The sequence below is a fragment of the Dermacentor andersoni genome, chromosome 2, assembly GCF_023375885.2.
Source record: "Dermacentor andersoni chromosome 2, qqDerAnde1_hic_scaffold, whole genome shotgun sequence".
NCBI lineage: Eukaryota > Metazoa > Arthropoda > Arachnida > Ixodida > Ixodidae > Dermacentor > Dermacentor andersoni.
Window position 1 is genome coordinate 108,133,032 of NC_092815.1, and position 19,094 is coordinate 108,152,125.

The window sequence follows — 19,094 nt, forward strand, 5'->3', positions numbered from 1 at the left end:
ACACGCACTGATTGTTGGCTTGGATTGGCATTTCTTCGAACAGCGAACGCCAACATACATACGTCCCTCGCTCGTGCAGCAACGTTCGGACGAGGAGAATTGGTATAGATATTTCGCAACTCGTTAATGCATCGTGCATGCTTGAGCTTCTTGTGGCCAAACATCACTTTGTGCTTCAGTGAAGTGTGTGACAACTCTGCATGCCTCCGTCAGGAGCGATATTTGTATCGACGGAGCTCGCAGCTTCTGCTGTAATCTACTTTGGTTGAGAAACCAAATAGTCGTAAATTACTTTTAGTACACGGGATTTTCGGTATTCGTATTCTGTTGGAATGGTGCTGTGTCGCGGAATCGAATTCAACAACTCATATCAAAAGCATCAGAGAGCGACAGATATATATATATATATATATATATATATATATATATATATATATATATATATATATATATATATATATATAGAGAGAGAGAGAGAGAGAGAGAAATATAAGACAGGAAAGGCAGGGAGGTTAGCCAAATGCACTTCCGGTTTGCTACCCTGCACTGGAAGAAGGGCGTATGGGGATGGAGAGAGAGAGAGAGATTGGATTGGATTGGAGCCGACTTTATTTATGCCTGCAGTCGGGCGCTCGCGCGCCCCGACGAGGGCCTACATCATTCTCGAAGTCGCCGTTACTCGGCGCGGGTGTCCGCTAGCCGTTGCCGGCTCGCTGGGTCCCTGCCTTTCGAGCGCCTCGAGGACCTGCTGGACGGCCCAGAGCTGATCGTCTCGGTCGTAGCTCTTCACGGCTGCCTCGAGCCGCGGTGGGAGTGTTCTTGATTTTGCGTCTTCTGGATATTTGACGCAGTCCCACAACATGTGGGTGTAGTCTGCCGTCTCCCTCCGGCAGACTCTGCACATATCTGTCGGATATGTCTCTGGGTACATGCGATTCATCAGTCTCGGGCTCGGTAGCGATCCGGTCTGGAGCTGTCTCAGTACTACCGCCTCCACTCGACTCGAGTGTGGGCCGATGCCGGAGATAGTGCATACGAGGCCGACCCACGGTGGAGGTGAAGCAGGCGTCAAGCACTTCGCGCCTAATGATAACAATAATAAATAATAATAGATGAAATAACTAAATAAAGGTGCATTGTTTCAAGTCGATGGGTATACTGGAATTGTTTGTGCCACCGACTGTGGGGATGTCTGTGCCGTACAAACGAAAGACAGAATTGGGATATCCACTGTGTATACGTTTCAAGGCACACCCAAGTGTGATATCGAGAAGTTGATGACCCCGCAGTTTGCGTGGGTTAGCCGTGACGCCACCACATTGGATATTTCAATGTGGCCATTTCAAAACCAGATAAGAAATAGTTAACTCAGTTTGTGCCGGAAGAGTTTGGTTTGAAGTGCTGCCCCAATCCAAGTCACTCAACTACTCAACAGCGGTCGTGTATAGATTTAACTTTGGCCAAGAAACTTTGGCCAAGAATCCGTCTTAGCTTGTAACCGAACCAATCAGTGTATATCACGGCAATGACAAAGTTATATCGTCACTACCATTACCAAAAGATCGCAGATTAATACCCTTGTTTAACCCCGTGTGATCTGCTACAGCTTCGCTGGTCTTCCACTTTCGCAGAGTGGAATGGCTACTCAATTTTTATTGAATTCCCTCCCCCCCCCCCCCCCCCCCTTGTTCTGTAGGATATTTGCCACTCGAACAGCTCGTGTTTTGAATACGACGCCTTTTTTTATTTACATTAAATGCTGACGAATCAGGTTATATTGTTTTATTTTATATTTTCTGCCGGCTCCGCGTAGTTGAATACAACGTTATGGTTAGGCGTGTTTGGTCAGTCTACCGACAAACGTATAGCGCGCTGGAAGCCGAAACTCATGCATGCAGTAGCACTCACGTAGTAGCATCGCATAATGTTTACGTTGGGTAGATGAACCGAGTGGTGCGACAGGGCTAGTTTGACGTTGCAGTGAAACTTGCCCTGTTGTTGTTAACGTGTTAGGAAATTGTATTACGCATGTGTGTTAGCGCATTTTACTCGTCCAGACGATACTGTCGCGCGAGTGAAACGTCATGCTCGAGGTCGGAACTCCTTAACTGTTAGGCAAACTGAGAATAATACATAATACCCTCGAGAGAGAGAGAGAGAGAGAGAGAGAGAGGAGAGAGAGAGAGAGAGAGAGGAGAGGAGAGAGAGAGAGAGAGAGAGAGAGAGAGAGAGAGAGAGAGAGAGAGAGAGAGAGAGAGAGAGAGAGAGAGAGAGAGAGAGAGAGAGAGGCCTTCCTGATTCCTGTGTTTCAACTATTCATGAGCTGGTCGATGATCGATACTTATCTGGGAGGAGTTGCGACAAGAGCACAGAACAAGCGCAGACGTCATTTAAGCATGTGGATTTAACAGCGCAAGAGGGGACTAAGATCCGTTGGTGATCCCGTGCTGGGAAATGGAGCAGGAGCAAACTGGAAGCTGTGTACAAATGAAGTGATATCTGATCTGCCAGCCTGACCCGCATATCCAACAATATGCCATGACCACATATATTTTGTATGGGACCACATATGTGATTCATACGAGTTAATCAGATAGGAGAGCTGTGTGTGACGCATGGGATTATTTTATATAGCAGCTGATTAATGAGTAGGCCTGTTTAACAACTATGATCGCCTAGATTCAACATCGCGTGCGTTTTTCTCTTCCGTATTTTACGCCTGCGTTGCGTACCTATAGTGCTTCCGTCTCATGTGTCACACGAGCACAGCTTTATCGACTGGGAAGCAGCTTGACATCGCGTGTTACTGAAAAAAAAAGTGCGCTCTAACGTGATGTCGATAATTAATGAGGCAGCTGCATCTGTAGCCGTAACGTTGTACTTGTCATAGAGTACCTGCGATCGTTTAGCTGCCGTGGGAATGGCGTGTAGTACATAGATTTGTGTAATATACGCGCTTGCGGCTTGTGACGTTCTTGCTGAGCTATTTATTACGATTTATCGGCCTAGAGTTCCAAGCAATCGGCACTTTTCTAAACACAGCAAGGCACCGAGTCTCTGCGCGCACGCGTAACCATTGCACGAAAGAAAATATAGAGATTTCTACAACTCAAAGTTTAATTGACGTTTCGGAACCCGCGCCGGTTACTTGTTCACAACGCAGATTACGTAAGGTCATCGTCACGGGACGAAACGATCGGGATGATAAAGCTGGGCCACGGTGCCGCCCGCCCGTTTCACGATCTAGGGTGTCGGCTTGCGAATTGAGAATCGTTGCGTTATTATAACGCAATACCTCGTTGAATGACCGATCGGTTTGCCATGTCTCGAATTTGGTTGAATCCAGAAGAGCGAAAGATTAGGCAGATACACATATAATAGACACGCTGGCTGCACTGTCATATTCTTACCGCTCCTGCGTATCACTAGCGAAGTTCCCTTGAATAATTTTTTTTAAACGAAATTCGTTTACGACAAGCACTATACACGGCGTGGCAAGAAAGAAACCGAACGCGGACGAAAGAGTCTCGAGCTGAAGGCGCTGTGTGTCGGCGCGAACTGTAACGGTCGTTGTGCGGCAAGGCTGCTCGCTTGCTGGCAGGCGTGGGTCTCGAGAAAAGCGCCTGCCAGCAGCAGTGCGTAAATCGCTCGGCCTGCAGCTCGAGGAGGAGGAGGAGGAGGAGGAGGAGACCTCGCCGATCACGCGACCGCGCATCTCTTGTCGTTCGCGCTTTCGTCGTGCGTGTCCTTAGTAAAGCATTCCCGTAGGGTGGCGAGTGCCCATGAATCTCGTGCTGCGTTCTATCTTAGCTTTTTTTGTTTTTTAAAGTGCGTAGCCAGGTAGGTATGAGGTCCAAGTGAAGAGGTGGAAAGCACTGATACTACTCCGAGTACTCCATTTCAATTAGAGAAAGTAAGAGTTTGCTTGAATGAATGTAATAATAATAATAATAATAATAATAATAATAATAATAATAATAATAATAATAATAATAATAATAATTTAGAAGGTGCAAACTGTAACGCATACGAGAGAGGAAGAAAAATAAAGAAGACAACAATGACGAAAGCGAGTCGCTGGGCGTGAAATACTCCGTGATATTTTGAGCAAATGTTCGCACGAACGAAAGAAAAAAAAAAAGACCGTCATTCACTGGAACAGAAGCTGCCTTTGAAAGGCCACTGACTGGCCATGATCCAAGCATTGTCCCAAGTGACAGTGGACCTATCGAGAGGCACAGCCAGAAATTATTTATCGGAACTGTACGCGCAACTAACTTGGGACGGGGAGGGGAGGGGGCTTGGCAGGCCGCAAGCTCCGCAAGCTAGCGCAGCAATTTTGACACAGAAAGATATATTATTCCTACGCCTATTTAAGTAACATATTTTTAATGCCAGGGAAGACCAAATGCAGTAGACAAGTCAGAATATTTTGCTTAACCATGAGATTATAAGAAACTTGCAAGCATTGGGCGAGTTTTGGCTTATGAAACATCGGAACAATTGGAGGTGTATCTCTTGTCCCGCAGTCGAACTAAATATGAAACGAAAACGCTCAAGTGCGGCTGCGTCAAAACGCTGGCGTGCTCTTCTAGAATCGCGCATGTGTTGTGCGCGTTGGAAGCTGCAGGCTTGTATGGGAAACGTGGCAGTTGCAGACGAGAGAGAGAGAGAGAGAGAGAGAGCGCCTCCGCCAGGACCGCGCAGCGATGGGAGACGTTTCTTGAAAAGATGAAAGACAAGAGTTATCGTGCGCAACGCAACCTGAAGGGGATCTTTGTCACTCTCGTTTTCAATTTACCGCCCTGTCAATAGTTCATGTTTGTTTGCTGATTCTCTGTTGCCTGTGTGCGATATCGTTAGGAGCAGAAAAAGAAAAAGTCGCAGTATCGCCCGAAAAGCCAAGCATTGCTAGTGATAGCAAAGTAGTAGGCAATTACTCGAAGGAAGCTTTGCAGCTTTACGGCCGTATAAATTACAGTTAACATTCGCTTACTAATTAACCAGACATTGTGTTACCCGCTTCGTATCGTCGTCTTTATAAATTGCAGTAAACATTCGTTTACCATAATTAAGCAAGCACGGCGCAAATTGACAGCTGAGCAAATCTCACTCGATGACCGCGAGCACTCGCTGTCACAACGCTGAAACGAGGTGAATGACAGGGAGGTCAAACAGAACAAATGTCCGGTCGGCTACACGTTACAGGGCGAAGAGGAAATACTAGAGAGGATGAGAAGAGTAGTTTTTTTTTTTTAAGGCAGAAAATGTGTTTTACACATACCGGTCGCAGCGTCAGCAACAACGTATGTTTCGTTCGCATTAACACGTGACTTTCGCCGACCAGTGGACATAGCGCGCCCGCATGCCGCCCGTGTTGCTTACAGCTGTCGGTATCTTAGCGCCCTATCACAACTCTGTCAAAGTCTATGCATTACTGTGATGCAGTGATAGTGATATCTCCTCGAGGCAGTAGTATTGTGTTGCCTTTATACTTCTCGAAGTGACAATATAGATAAAAATTGTGGACATAAGAGCACTGGAACAAAACAAAAAAACGCGAACCAGAAATGCTGATTTTACCAGCTCAATTTAGATCTCTTCTCTCTCGTCTGTAGCACTATACGTGCTAAAAAGCCGCATGGAGACCTTCCGCCTGCTCCAAGTTACCTCCAATAATGATGACAGGTGCTCGTCACATTTCTCCAGTTTGTCTACTGTGAACCAGAATCCCACCTTTGCCTCTAATACGCGAATCGATGCAGACAATTTTGAGGCGCTCGGGGCCTTCCATTGTACGCTGCCGTTCCGCATGCCTTGAACTCTTGACTGTGCCAGAGATACGTAAACGCTTTGCGTAACGTTTAATGACAAGGGAAGTGTTTATTTATAGGAAACGCGGCTGTGTGGCCAGCCGGTCCTCCGTAAACCGCTCTTAATGTTACGGCTAAGCTGACATTAAAATGGTGTTTATATAAACGCACCGCGCCGCAAAGTGGACATAAGGATGTCGCCATGTTTTGGGGAAACTGCAGCGGTGCGACTTTTAGTTAATCAACCACGAATTTTCACAGGTAGTTTAGTCTGCCGTAGGTCGAGATCTGCCTTAAGCTTGGCGTTTTAATATCTGTCGTCGTTCATTTCTGCAACATAGAGCTGTAGTGTTGTAAGAGATAACAATGGGTGCTTTCTCGCGTGAACTGTTTCGTAATTACTTCATCGTCTCGTTTGTCATGTCGTTAATTCGCTTGTTAAAGCTGCCATCAGTGTTCATCACTCCGCATGTACGCTGATCGCACACTGCGTATCGAAGCTTTTCGATCATAGCGCTCTTTGAACTGCGGTGCCGTACAGCGTCTACACCCTTTCTTCTTCCGTGCTAGCTTCGCTCTTCGCTCCCCCCCCCCCCCCCATCTCTCTCTCTCTTTGTTGTGTTTTCGAGTACTATTTGCCGCATTTTGTCATTAGAACAAAATAGATTACATACCTTAGCTCGCAAGGAGGTTTTTCAAGATGATTTGCGTTTGAATTGACGTGACGTGACGTGACGTGACACTTTCGTCACATTACGTTGTACAGCATGTGCAAATGCCCATGGATTTTACGCAGGTTGCAGCGTCACCACAAGCGAGCGGTGATTTCGGCGGCTCTGTAATCCGCAGCGCCTGAATTCGAACTCGGCGAGCGCCGCGGACTTTGCCTATCTACGTATGCACAGTGGCTCACATGACCATCTTTGCCTTAGACAAGAACGCTGTGCACGCTTGATTGATTTATGAGGTGTGACACAAGCGGCTCTGGGAGCCGCCGTTTTAGAAGGTTCCAGATAAATTTTTGTTACTCGACCTTCCTTACGGTCGACTTACCCAAATTGGGGTGCGGCATCATTTCTGCATTACGCCATCATTGTAATGCAGCCGGGGAGTCGAACCTTCACCGAAGCGGCAGAATGGCCGTAGAGCCATCGCCTCAGGTTAACGCCGCGGTCGCTCAGAATGAGTTGCTTGCTGCAGGCTGTCGCCTGTAGTAATAGCGTTCCTTAATCAAAGACGTGAACCGACGTCTTCTTGTCACGCAGTACTTCAGCAAGAGCCTGCGCTTGGGTTCCGGAGGCGGCGACGCGTCCTCGGCGAGCGCTAGCAAGAAGCAGAAGGTGCAGCTATGGGACAGCGTGATCAACGTGGTGCTTGTCGAAGGGCGTAACCTGCTGGCAATGGACGACAACGGGTTCAGCGACCCCTACGTGCGATTCCGTCTCGGCACGGAGAAGTACAAGAGCAAGGTATGGGCTGTTCGTGGCGACTCCGCCTTCTATCTCCTTCTGTTTCTTGTTCCCCGCGGTATAGTTAGATTGTACTGAAATAATTAGCAGACGTCTGGACTAAGCATAACTAATAAGTTGCCTAATACTGAGTTGCGATATGGGGCGACTTGTTCACCGTTGTTGTTGGACGCAAAACTGTCGTGGAGACCCTGACGTCTTGACTTTCACACCTTTCGTATACTTATCCTCGCCGGTCGCCGGATAAAAGTGCGGTGCCGACTTTAAAGCGAAAGTCACACTTTCTCTTTAATGTCATGCACTGTCCGCGGCCCGAGTATCTAGCTATCTATGTATAGTTCTACCTATGTATGTTTGTATCTAACCGTTTCCCGTCTATATACCTGGGTGACAGGGTAGTCGCGGACGAATGGGCATAGCGCATCGGTCTGCCGTGTTGGGGGAACAGGATTCGAAACCAAATGTGGGACTAAGTTGGGCCGCTGAGTAGGTGGTAATGTTTTTACATGTGCCGCTCTTCAACGAACCTCGTTCATACTAGGGATTGTCAACTAATCTCTTTATTCGATTAATGATTAATCAATAATAATTTTAGCCTTAATCGTTTAATCGCTCTCGATGCAACGTTCTTCATCGATTAATTCATTAATTCAAAATTTTCCGGACACCTTCAAAAACGTCGAAACACAGTTATCTACTTTTGTAGGACCCTGCTTTAATGTTTGAGAGGTAGAACCAAGTTTAAAACACAGCAGTATAAACGTTTGATAAAGTATAATCTTTAACTTGTTAAAGACTAAATATGGTTGTCACTAGTGGCGTTTGAAAGGTAATCAATATACGTTATAAAATTGCACTTAATGCAGAATTAAATAAGTATCATCATTGTATTGCGCTTAGTGTTACACTAACGCAAGAAATAATGGACGAACACGTAAAAGAACAAGTCCACCACGTCCACCAACTGGCCTCCTTCATTCCTTTATTAAATAAGATACATGCCACTAGGGAATCTGTAGAGTACAATTAAACAAAAAATAAGAAAAATGTCGAAAGTGAAACGTGAAGCCCAACTTAAATAGGCAAGAAATTGCAATTCGCACGCGCGAAAAGAAATTACTGGTTTAGAATTGTAAACCGCATGCTCTTTTCTACAGAGCGAAGGAATATTAATTGGCTGTGCTGTTTGGGTAAAACTGACACCTTTGAATGGAGAAGCTCGGACGTTACAGATTTGCTGGAATCGACATGGACTCCATTGCTATGCCAAGTGCATGCTCCCTACCGGCGCGCATGCTGTGTCACGTTTTTAGTGGACTGGGAGTGGCACGACGATCAAAGAGTGGGTTGCTATAGCGTGGCTTGAATCGCAAAGGCATTTCAACCCTCCGGCTTCGGGCCGCGTGGTGGTGTCTGCGGTGTGGGGGAAGAGAGGGAAAGTGCTCGGCTCGGCATCGCTATGGGAGTCGGAAAAACAGTCGACAGTCTCTCTACCACAGCCGCACCGTCACTGGTCGTGAGCCGCCATTCTAGTACGATTTCACAATTTTCGCGCTACTCCTGTCAAATCCTCGGAACACGATTAATCGAGCAGGTCTAATTGATTAAGTCGAATAAATGAGAGGTAGACATCGATGAAGATTAATGCGTTTTGCGGGACACATTTAATCGATTAATCGAATAAGCAGTCATCGTAATTCCCAACCATATTTAGTGCCAACATTAGTCACAGTGTATATATGCAGGACTGGGCAGGCACCGCTGTGCGGAGAAAATCTTTGACACCGACTTGCAGCACTGGGTATATGTGCCACTCTGTCTGCGCTGGTCTTCAATGAACCTTTTTGATGGCGACTTGGAGCACTGGGTACGTTCCAGTAGGTGTGTGCCGCTTTATAATGACTAAAAATATCCCTTATATTTATCAGATGCCACGCGCGGGCTTCTCGGCATTGCCACTAGATGGCGCATCGTGACCAGAAAGAAGCGCGAGAGAGGAGCCCGGTTGCTGCATGACGCGTTTCTCAGCGTTCGTGGACTTGACTGATTTCAAGGCGCTTTGCTGCGTGCACACACGGTGTTCCCTCTATACCGCTTTCCTCTTTCTGTTCCCCCTTTCCCTTCCCCCAGTGTAGGGTAGCAAACCGGACGCTCGTCTGGTTGACCTCCCTGCTTTTCCTCTCTTTCCTATCTCTCTATCAGCGTTCGCACGCATCAGCGCGCCGTACATTTCGGAGGTCATGCGTAGGCTTCGCGGCGGCGCCGCTAGACGGCGCTTGGTGTTCCAGGAGAGCGCGAAAGAGAAGTCATGCTGCAGGACAGGCCTCATACATAACTCGTTTTGACGGTGGCATTACGTGGTGTCGCTATGTTGATTCATTGCTGAACGCATTACCTACGACAGTCATCGTGAGATGGGTACTGCCGGATATTTATTGATTTGTGGTTCGCAGCGCGGCCTAAGCCATGGTAGGTCCTACGAAACGTGTGAATGAGCACTGGACTAAATTCTGCCTAGCGGGAACAAGGAGACAAAACAAAGCGTTTCAGAGCAACATACAACCTACTCCTGAGCATGCGAGTTTACATAGAATAATGCAAGAAACGGAATACCGAACTGAACGCAAATAGAAATACATGGGGAATACACAGCGACAACAACAACTATCACAACGATCACGGGAGACAATGGCGGCCGCTTTGAGCTCAGTGAAACAAGCTATGGGTGTGGTTCTAGAGTCCGCGGGAGGAGAAAATCTGGAGTAGCATGTCTCCAGACTAGTGCTTAGCTCCAGCTCAGGCCACCGCTGTTGCTTCCACCGGGATTTGTTGAAGCAAGACGATTACCAGGAGGGCGATTTACCATTACGGACTAACGAACAAATTGCTAAGATTCCTTTCGAAGAAACAAGTATACGGCTTCCTTTGTAGCGTCATGAAGGTACACTGAGTCGGATTGCAGCTGTCTTGCCTCTCCGATCTGACGGCGCTTGTTGGGACCGCTCTGAGTGCTAAACAATAGCTTCTTATACTGCACAGTGGGGTTGAGAAGGGTTTCGTGGTTTTCGACCGCGTCACATGCGGTGCAAGAGCCGTCATTCCATAGTGCATAACTACCACCTAAAATGACAGGCAGGCAACGTCGGTCTTTGTTTGAATGAAAGAGCATTTCGCGCGCACTTTTGTCTGCTCTACAGCTGATGGAATGCTGGAGAGTTACGGTGTCCTTCGACTTGATTGAGCTTAAACTAACATGTAACCGACGGCGAGATTCAGTTCTCATCGCTGCCCCGGTGTAAAGGGATGATACAATTAGATTATACAGATAATCCAGTTGATACAGAGAAAACCGTGGAAAAAGAGCGAAAGAAAGAAAAAAAAGCAAGAAAGAAAGAAAGAAAGAAAAAAAGAAAGAAAGAGAAAGAAAGAAAGAAAGAGACAAGCAAGCAAGGAAGCAAACATACAAGAAAGAAAGACAGAAAGGAAGAAAACAGCGTGTTCGTAGAACCGTGAGTTACAGGAACAGGTGGCTCTATTCACACCCAGGAGGTGCTGGGCGCTTCACGTGGAGGGGTGCTGCAGGGGGAAAAAAAGAAAAAAAAATATTAACCGAGGAACATGTGTGCGCCAAACCTGGGGAGTCTGTTGCTTCGATAAAGACGAGTGTTCCTGCGAGCTGGAGAACGTTTTCTTTTCTTGGGCGCCTCTCCGAACAACCCTTCCGTCGAGAAAAATAACGCTGTCTTTTTTTTTTTTTTGCGGTATTGCAAATTTGCGACAACGAAAACCTGCCACTACCTGCCGATACTCAAGTTTCGAAGAGGACGATGATAATATCCATTCGACGTTTACCGACACGCCTGTACGTTCCTATTGCATTTCACCGCTTCACTTCCCGTTTGAGAGTTGAAAGTATCTACTGCAGTGGGGCTTCACGGATAAGACGCAACTCACCTTCAGTGGAAAGTTGAAATGGAATGGAGAGTTCAAAGCTGAATCTCCTTCTATATCTGCGCTCAACATCGTAGCTCTTGCCACGTATAAACACAAACAGGTTCACAACGCCTTAATTTTTGCGTACCCGATTTTTGTTTTCAAACAGTCGCACACTTTTTACTTTGTTAGGGTTATTCAGTTGCTGTGTCCTCTGCAATGTTGTTTCTGAAGTGTCCACGGGCTATCACTTTCCCCGCTCCTTTTCAAACGCCTTGGCGTCAAGAGCTTTTTCAGCAATATCGCTCAGTACTTGTTACTTCTCGGGCAGAAACATTAACCGGTATTCATTACTGCTAACGTACGTGGTCTTACATTCCATAAAGAGGCACTTCTTTAACCTTCGAGGCCTCACTGTAACTTAAATAAATGCGAAAGCCGGGAGACAAAACGTTTTGCAGCGAAGCTGTATATGGCTAAGGTTCCGTGTATTTTTGTTCTCCGTGAACAAGAACTATCATCATCTATGGCTCATACTTGCGTAAGCATTCATGTTCCCGTAAGCAAGCAAAATATGCAATGGATCATAGCCTCGTAACGCAGAGACTACAAGAACTCAGCAAAGTGAAGTGAACAGTGCTTAAATTCTTCCTAATCACGCATACACAGAACACACACACACACAGAACACACAGAACAGCATGTCGAAAACTTGTCATTATCAATGGCTCGTACCCCCGTGAGCCATGTCTCATACCCCCGTGTGCAGTGGCTCATACACCCGTAAGCAAGCGAAAATGCAATCACTCATAGTCATGGCTACTCATTTTGCGTGAATTAGCTGCGATGACACTACCCCTGTTGTTGTTATCAGTGATTTCCACGTGGATATGTCGGTACCGAAAAGGGAGCGGTTTACGCGTTCCATGTTGCAGACATATCCCTTGCGACGCCACACCGATCTGGCCCAACCGACCACCCACCGGCGTACGTGCATCATGAAATGAGTGAAATAATGACCACCGATCAAGACAATATACGAGTGTGCGTACCTTTCGTCACGATGACCACCCATCGAGACAATAAATGAGTTCGTACCTCAGTTCAAAATTATGTGTCACCTCCGTGTCGTGTACTAAACAGCTTCGCTGGTGAACCACCTTCACAGAGTGGAATGGCTCATGATTTTATTCAAAGGTTTATAGGCACCAAGAAGAATGCTGCAGCTATGTTGAACTGCCTATTGATTTGGAGTTCTAATTGTTTGCAAAACGAGCATCTTGACTGTGAATATGCATGTTACTTCGCGCTTTTGCTATATCAGTTCGGGCTGACGTCGTGACAGTGAACTTCGCGACACTTCGCTCTCTAGATGGCGCCGGGTTCGACTGCTTTCACTTTCTCCGTCTCGGGGTACGGCGATGAAACATTACTCACTTCTCACAGGAGCATTAAGGTATCCATCGCTCTTACTTCTTGTCCGGTAAGGACGTACTAGGCGGACTTATGTTTAGCTGAAACCTCTGTTTATCTCCACTAACTGTTAGCGGCGCCATTCGATACGTGTATCAGCGTTCTTCCCACTGTGGGCGGTGGTGGAAACACTGTCACAAACATTGTTTTGTCCGAAACATTGGGACAAAATTATTCATTCGAAATTATAGAGTGACCGTCCTCGGGTGTTCTTTTCTCACGTGGGGAAGTATTTCGAAGAAAAGCGACGTAGAAGTTGAGAAAACCGTACTTTTCTAGTGCTTTCTAGGTCGGGTAGAAAATCAAGCGTCGGTAGGGGCCATCGCACCCCAGAGAGCGCCACTATAGCGCGACTTTCCGTTCATGTAACGCGGTCATTTTGGGAGCGTCGTAAAGAGAAGGGACCTGGGCTTTAGACAGCCACAGCCCATTATTTCGCAGTACAAAATAGAAGTAAAAGAATGCGTGAAAAGAAAAAAATGCTATAGGTTCGCGATGTGCTACGGCCACGTGGTCACGAGAAGTGCTCTTATTGGTTGACGCGGATTTGAATCGCCGGCGCGTGTTTCGCGCGCATCTTGACAGCGTCGAGATGCGAATTTCTTTGTCCCGGTGAAGTTTGGCGAGGTAGGATGCGTTGCTGACTCGCTCGCGTTAGTTTCGTTAATGCGTCTAAAATGTGGAATTGGGGAACTTAACATTAAAAATGACGGTATACTCATATCGAGAAAAAAAAAGAAGAAAAAGGGGAGGGACATGCTAGTTGCATGTTGGATCTGCTAATGCGCATTTTTCCAGCTAAGAAACTTGAATTCAACTGGGTTCAGCGCAATATTTTAACAACCGTTCTAGTTGTTGCTTTCTTTATCCTTTACGTTCACCATAGTTCGCGGTGCCAATATGTATGCCATCCTAGTTTCAAGCACGATTCGGAGGATCGCTACTTCAACCGTTTTTCTGACCTAGCCGATCCTACTGCTCTCTTTTGTTTTTGTATATTTAATCACTCGATACATCCGTCTGAGCATCTTACCTTTATCTACTTCGATGTTCTGAATGTTACAATTCTAGTTTTCGGCTTCTCGGTGTTCGCTCAGACAAACCTCAGGCGAAGAGAAAGCGAATGTGCGTAACTTGCGTAAGCTTCGTGGACGAGGTGGGCTATGGACTGGCGAATAATACATGAGATCGTTATTAGCTTAGTTTGTCGAGAGTCCTTTGACGAATTATTGATCAAAGGGATCGGCATTACTAATGGAGGACACACACACACGCACACGCACACACGCATACGCACACACGCACACACACGCACTCACACGCACTCACACGCACTCACACGCACTCACACGCACTCACACACACACACACACACACACACACACACACACACACACACACACACACACACACACACACACACACACACACACACACACACACACACACACACACACACACACACACACACACACACACACACACACACACACACACACACACACACACACACACACACACACACACACACACACACACACACACACACACACACACACACACACACACACACACACACACACACACACACACACACACACACACACACACACACACACACACACACACACACACACACACACACACACACACACACACACACACACACACACACACACACACACACACACACACACACACACACACACACACACACACACACACACACACACACACACACACACACACACACACACACACACACACACACACACACACACACACACACACACACACACACACACACACACACACACACACACACACACACACACACACACACACACACACACACACACACACACACACACACACACACACACACACACACACACACACACACACACACACACACACACACACACACACACACACACACACACACACACACACACACACACACACACACACACACACACACACACACACACACACACACACACACACACACACACACACACACACACACACACACACACACACACACACACACACACACACACACACACACACACACACACACACACACACACACACACACACACACACACACACACACACACACACACACACACACACACACACACACACACACACACACACACACACACACACACACACACACACACACACACACACACACACACACACACACACACACACACACACACACACACACACACACACACACACACACACACACACACACACACACACACACACACACACACACACACACACACACACACACACACACACACACACACACACACACACACACAGTGTGATGAAGCGACACCCTCGCACGCCTGTACTTATGCCAGTATAACTCTCTTTATGTAGCCCCTTGGTGGTGATTATTTAATGTATTTCAGTCATGGATGAACCACTGAGTTTATCACTACTCACAGGCACCGAAGTCTTAGAGGCCCGTATCCACGAAATCTTTGCGTAAGAGCGCTTCCTCAGTGGCCGCGCGCCCGCCACTCATCGCGGCAGGAGTGTCCAATTGCTGACGGCACTTACGTAAAAGAAGCTTTGCGAATACGGCCACTGGTTCTCCGACGGCGGGATTACCACGTTTGTGAACGCCTCGGTGGAAGGATCACATTACCAATCGAACAGAAGGGAACCGATCGATTGACGCTGGTACCTTTCTTTCGACACAAAAGCATATATCATTTATCCTTGCCGCGCTTTTAGCACTGCGCCAGAAAATTGAACAAAAAATATAGTATATGTGCCAGAGTGCCGTCGTTCTTTGCGAAATAGCAAAGCAAGTAAAAGTATCTCGTGATTGATACGTGCTTTCTTCGGGTTCGTCCTAGCGACTGGTCTTGTTGTTAAAAAAAGGGGAAGAAACAAGGAAAGGTACGCAGATATGCGTCTTAAGAGGAAGCTTTAACTCGGTCAAAAACGATTTCTTGCGATAACCCCTAGACCGATTTTAATGACATTTGTCGCATTTCTGACAGAAAGTTAAATTTTAGTGACTGTCAGAAGCGGAATTTCGATTTCAGACCTGAATTTTGTTAAAAGAATTTTCAAAAATTGGAAAGTTTGAAAAATAGAAGCACGAAGTCAACAGATTAATAGCTCTGCATCAAGAACGTTTATCGCGGTTGTGCAAACGGCATCCATTAGATCAATCAAAGGGGACAAATTCCATATGTCAAATATTATCTTACGTGAATTCGTTAAGTTGCGTACAAGGGTTCTACAACAGCTGTATTTCCATATTACTAAATTTCTTTTATATTTATGTGTAACATATCTATTTTGTCCACTGTAGATGTACTATGAGGTGCAATTCACAGAATTGCGATATCACTTTTCATTGCTGAGTTACAGAGTCGTAACTTTGATAGTTTCGTATTCTGAAAATGTGCGAATTTTGCATATTCATCAAAAACATTGAGCACCTAAATAAAAAATTCGAAACCAACAGTCACTAGATTCTAACGTTTTCTTTTAAATGCAACAAACCTCATCAAATTCTGTGCAATGGTTCTCCTTTTGCATCTATTTAGATAGGAGTACCCGAGCTAAAGCCTGCTCTTTAAATGCTTCTATCTTTTCAAAAGGAAAGCACATTGGCTTCCTTTCTTTAGTTTTACAATTACTGTGTGATCCCCGATTAACTGCCTGTAACTTTATGAGAATAGACCCTGGAGCTGTTGCCTAAATTGTACCGGGCGTCAGTAAAACTGTGTTAATGCGTGCTGAAATATATCACGCGTTATCGAGACCATAAAAGTCTAACGCGGCATTTTCTTTGAGAGATTTACCTTTAACTCCTGCGTGTCTGCCGCACTGTCTCCGTGAACTTCTTGAAGTGTCGCACCACAAGGTGATGAGGCACGAGAAAAATAAGAAGAATGACATTATAGAAGTACAGAAAGTTCATAGTTTTACCCGCAGCGTCTTATGTTCAGGCCTCCCGTTTTCGCTCTTGCGCAGAATGTCATCAAAACCCTGAATCCCCAGTGGCTGGAGCAGTTCGACCTGCACATGTACACGGACCAGCCCAAGGTTCTCGAGATTTCCGTGTGGGACAAGGATTTTAGTGGCAAGGGAGACTTCATGGGAAGGTACGTGCGGGCTGCTTGCTTGCGCTGACGGTGGTATCCTGTCACTACAGGCGCTGCAGTGTAGTCTACTTGCGCACGATGAGCCTTCTCAGAATAGAGCCCAATTTGAGCTCTGCTGAGCGCTTTATCGACCGTATAGAACTTCCGCAGTTGTGAAAGAGCGATGTCAGCTGATATCCCATTCTTTCAAAAGATGAAGCGCCAACAGTGATGGCACACTAGGAAGGAACAAAGACAGAGGACAAGGCGCTACTTGCAACTGTTTATTGAAGTCCTAGTGTGTCGTCACTTTTGGCGCTTCACTTCTTGAAAGCTATGCACCAACTAGCCCCACAACGTGCTTTACTGAGATCCCAACTGCAGCAATACTCGCGCGCGTTCCGTTCTTCGCGCCATAGTGTATACTACATTTGTGCTTGTTATGTTTGCAGACTTGTACCAGCTGGCTGGTCTCGAGCATTTTCCCCTTGACGGAATGTGTGTTTGCATTAGCGACCAAGTATGTCTGAAGAATGCAGCTATGCTTAATGCTTCCATTATCGGGCCGCACTGACCGTCTCTCTCCTTCATTGGAACAGCAACAGTCACTACTATAACATGCGCTGCAGGCAAAGTACCTAGGACACGATAAATTTTGCTAGCCTGACTGAACCTTGCTTACTCTCAAAAGTGACTTTGAAGCAACTTTCTGTGAAGCGGGTGCAGCTATCGCCTTGCTTGCGTCGGACGAGCCTCGTCAGCTGCCCTATATCGCACTGGCGGTCTAGCTCAGTCAGCGCGGCTGTCCAGGCAGGCTGTCATGTCCCTCTCTGTGTAAAGTCTTTCACATCGTTGTTCCTAGGTACTGCGAGCGGTGTGCGTGTCAGGTTAGCTACATAGGCTTTAATTATGGCCAAGCTTGCGGACGACGAAGACGAAGCAAGCAGTCGCATCGAAGGACACCGTCTACGCAAAGGCGAAAAAGAGCCGCCCTGTAAATTCCTCTAGCACATGTGTGTAGTGCTCACGACATTTGAAGCAACCTTTTGCGCTGGATCGAGGAATGTAATCAAATCTAATACTTCCTGTGAAACAAAATAGCGTTGCCTGACAGTGCATCAGTAGTCCATTCGTGGTTTTATGCACTTTGCCTCGAGGACACTAAAACAGTGTTGTCAGCTTCTTTTCTTCTTCTTTGGCTGTGCGCATTGCTACTCTGACGAACAACATGAATCGTACTCGTGAACTATGTAGGTCGTGACCTCTGAAGTCAACGGGGCTCGCGTATGCCGTATCAAGTCTCGCGATGGCCGCAGTCACAGTACAGGTGCATTGCATTTTTGTAGAGCAAGAAGGTTAACTGTTAGGTTTTATCCGTGTATATAAGCCAGACTTCATAAGCTGAGGACATGAAAAGCTTCGATTCCTGTAAAGCAAGCGACGCACCCAGCTTAGCTGTAAAGAGGTGTGGTGGTATTTATACCATCGGTGCGTTTCGTACTTGCTTCTGCTAATTGTGCGATCCTGTAAGTGTCTATAGATGAGTGGTTATTGTATGTGTGTACGCGTGTATGATGTGCTTCACAGTGAAGGCAAACAAACTTAGAGATAAACATGAGACGAGGATTTGAGGAGATGGACTGGTCATGCAATATTTACTGCAGGTGCATGGTGTGCTTGATTAACAACAGTTGGGGGTTTAAGAAAGGGTTATTCCAGGTGGGAATGGCAGAGGACGGCCACGGCGATGGCAGAGGGGACTCTCAGAGCCGAGGTCTCTCAAAACAAAGCGCTCGTGTCAAGGAAATGGAAGCGAAGTCGGGGATGATAAGATTAAAAAAAAAAGTGCGGACCCTGCACGCTGTGGAATCGAGGTTATGTGAAGCATATTGCAGGCAGCTGGCTATGGCTTCGACACTGCGGCGGCGCCCCTCGACCAGAATCAATCAATCAATCAATCAATCAATCAATCAATCAATCAATCAATCAATCAATCAATCAATCAATCAATCAATCAATCAATCAATCAATCAATCAATCAATCAATCAAAGTTCGAGCAGGCGCTCATTGTGGAGTGCCGATAAGCTGAAGATCAGAAAGAGCACGGGCTTGCCTACAGTAATTACTCGATCATTGCGAACACGTCCTTTATCGGCGCCCAGTAGTACGCCGTCCTTGAGCTGCTCAAGTAAACCCCTGAGGAACGCAAATTCAGAGTTCGCGCAATTCTCGATGGAGCTGTGGTCTTCCCAGAGCGTCTTTGTGGGCGTCAGGA

The 19,094-nt window shown here is 46.5% G+C and overlaps 1 protein-coding gene across 2 annotated transcripts in view; it reads left to right on the top strand.

Moving 5' to 3' along the window:
- LOC126541410 (multiple C2 and transmembrane domain-containing protein 1-like) overlaps positions 1-19,094 on the top strand; it is a 288,393-nt gene that overhangs the window by 244,739 nt on the left and 24,560 nt on the right. For both annotated transcript variants that reach the window (XM_072286493.1, XM_072286494.1), the window contains exons 7-8: positions 7,079-7,282; positions 16,709-16,839. In XM_072286493.1, coding sequence (XP_072142594.1) covers positions 7,079-7,282; positions 16,709-16,839 — 335 coding nt within the window. The remainder of the gene's footprint in view (positions 1-7,078; positions 7,283-16,708; positions 16,840-19,094) is intronic.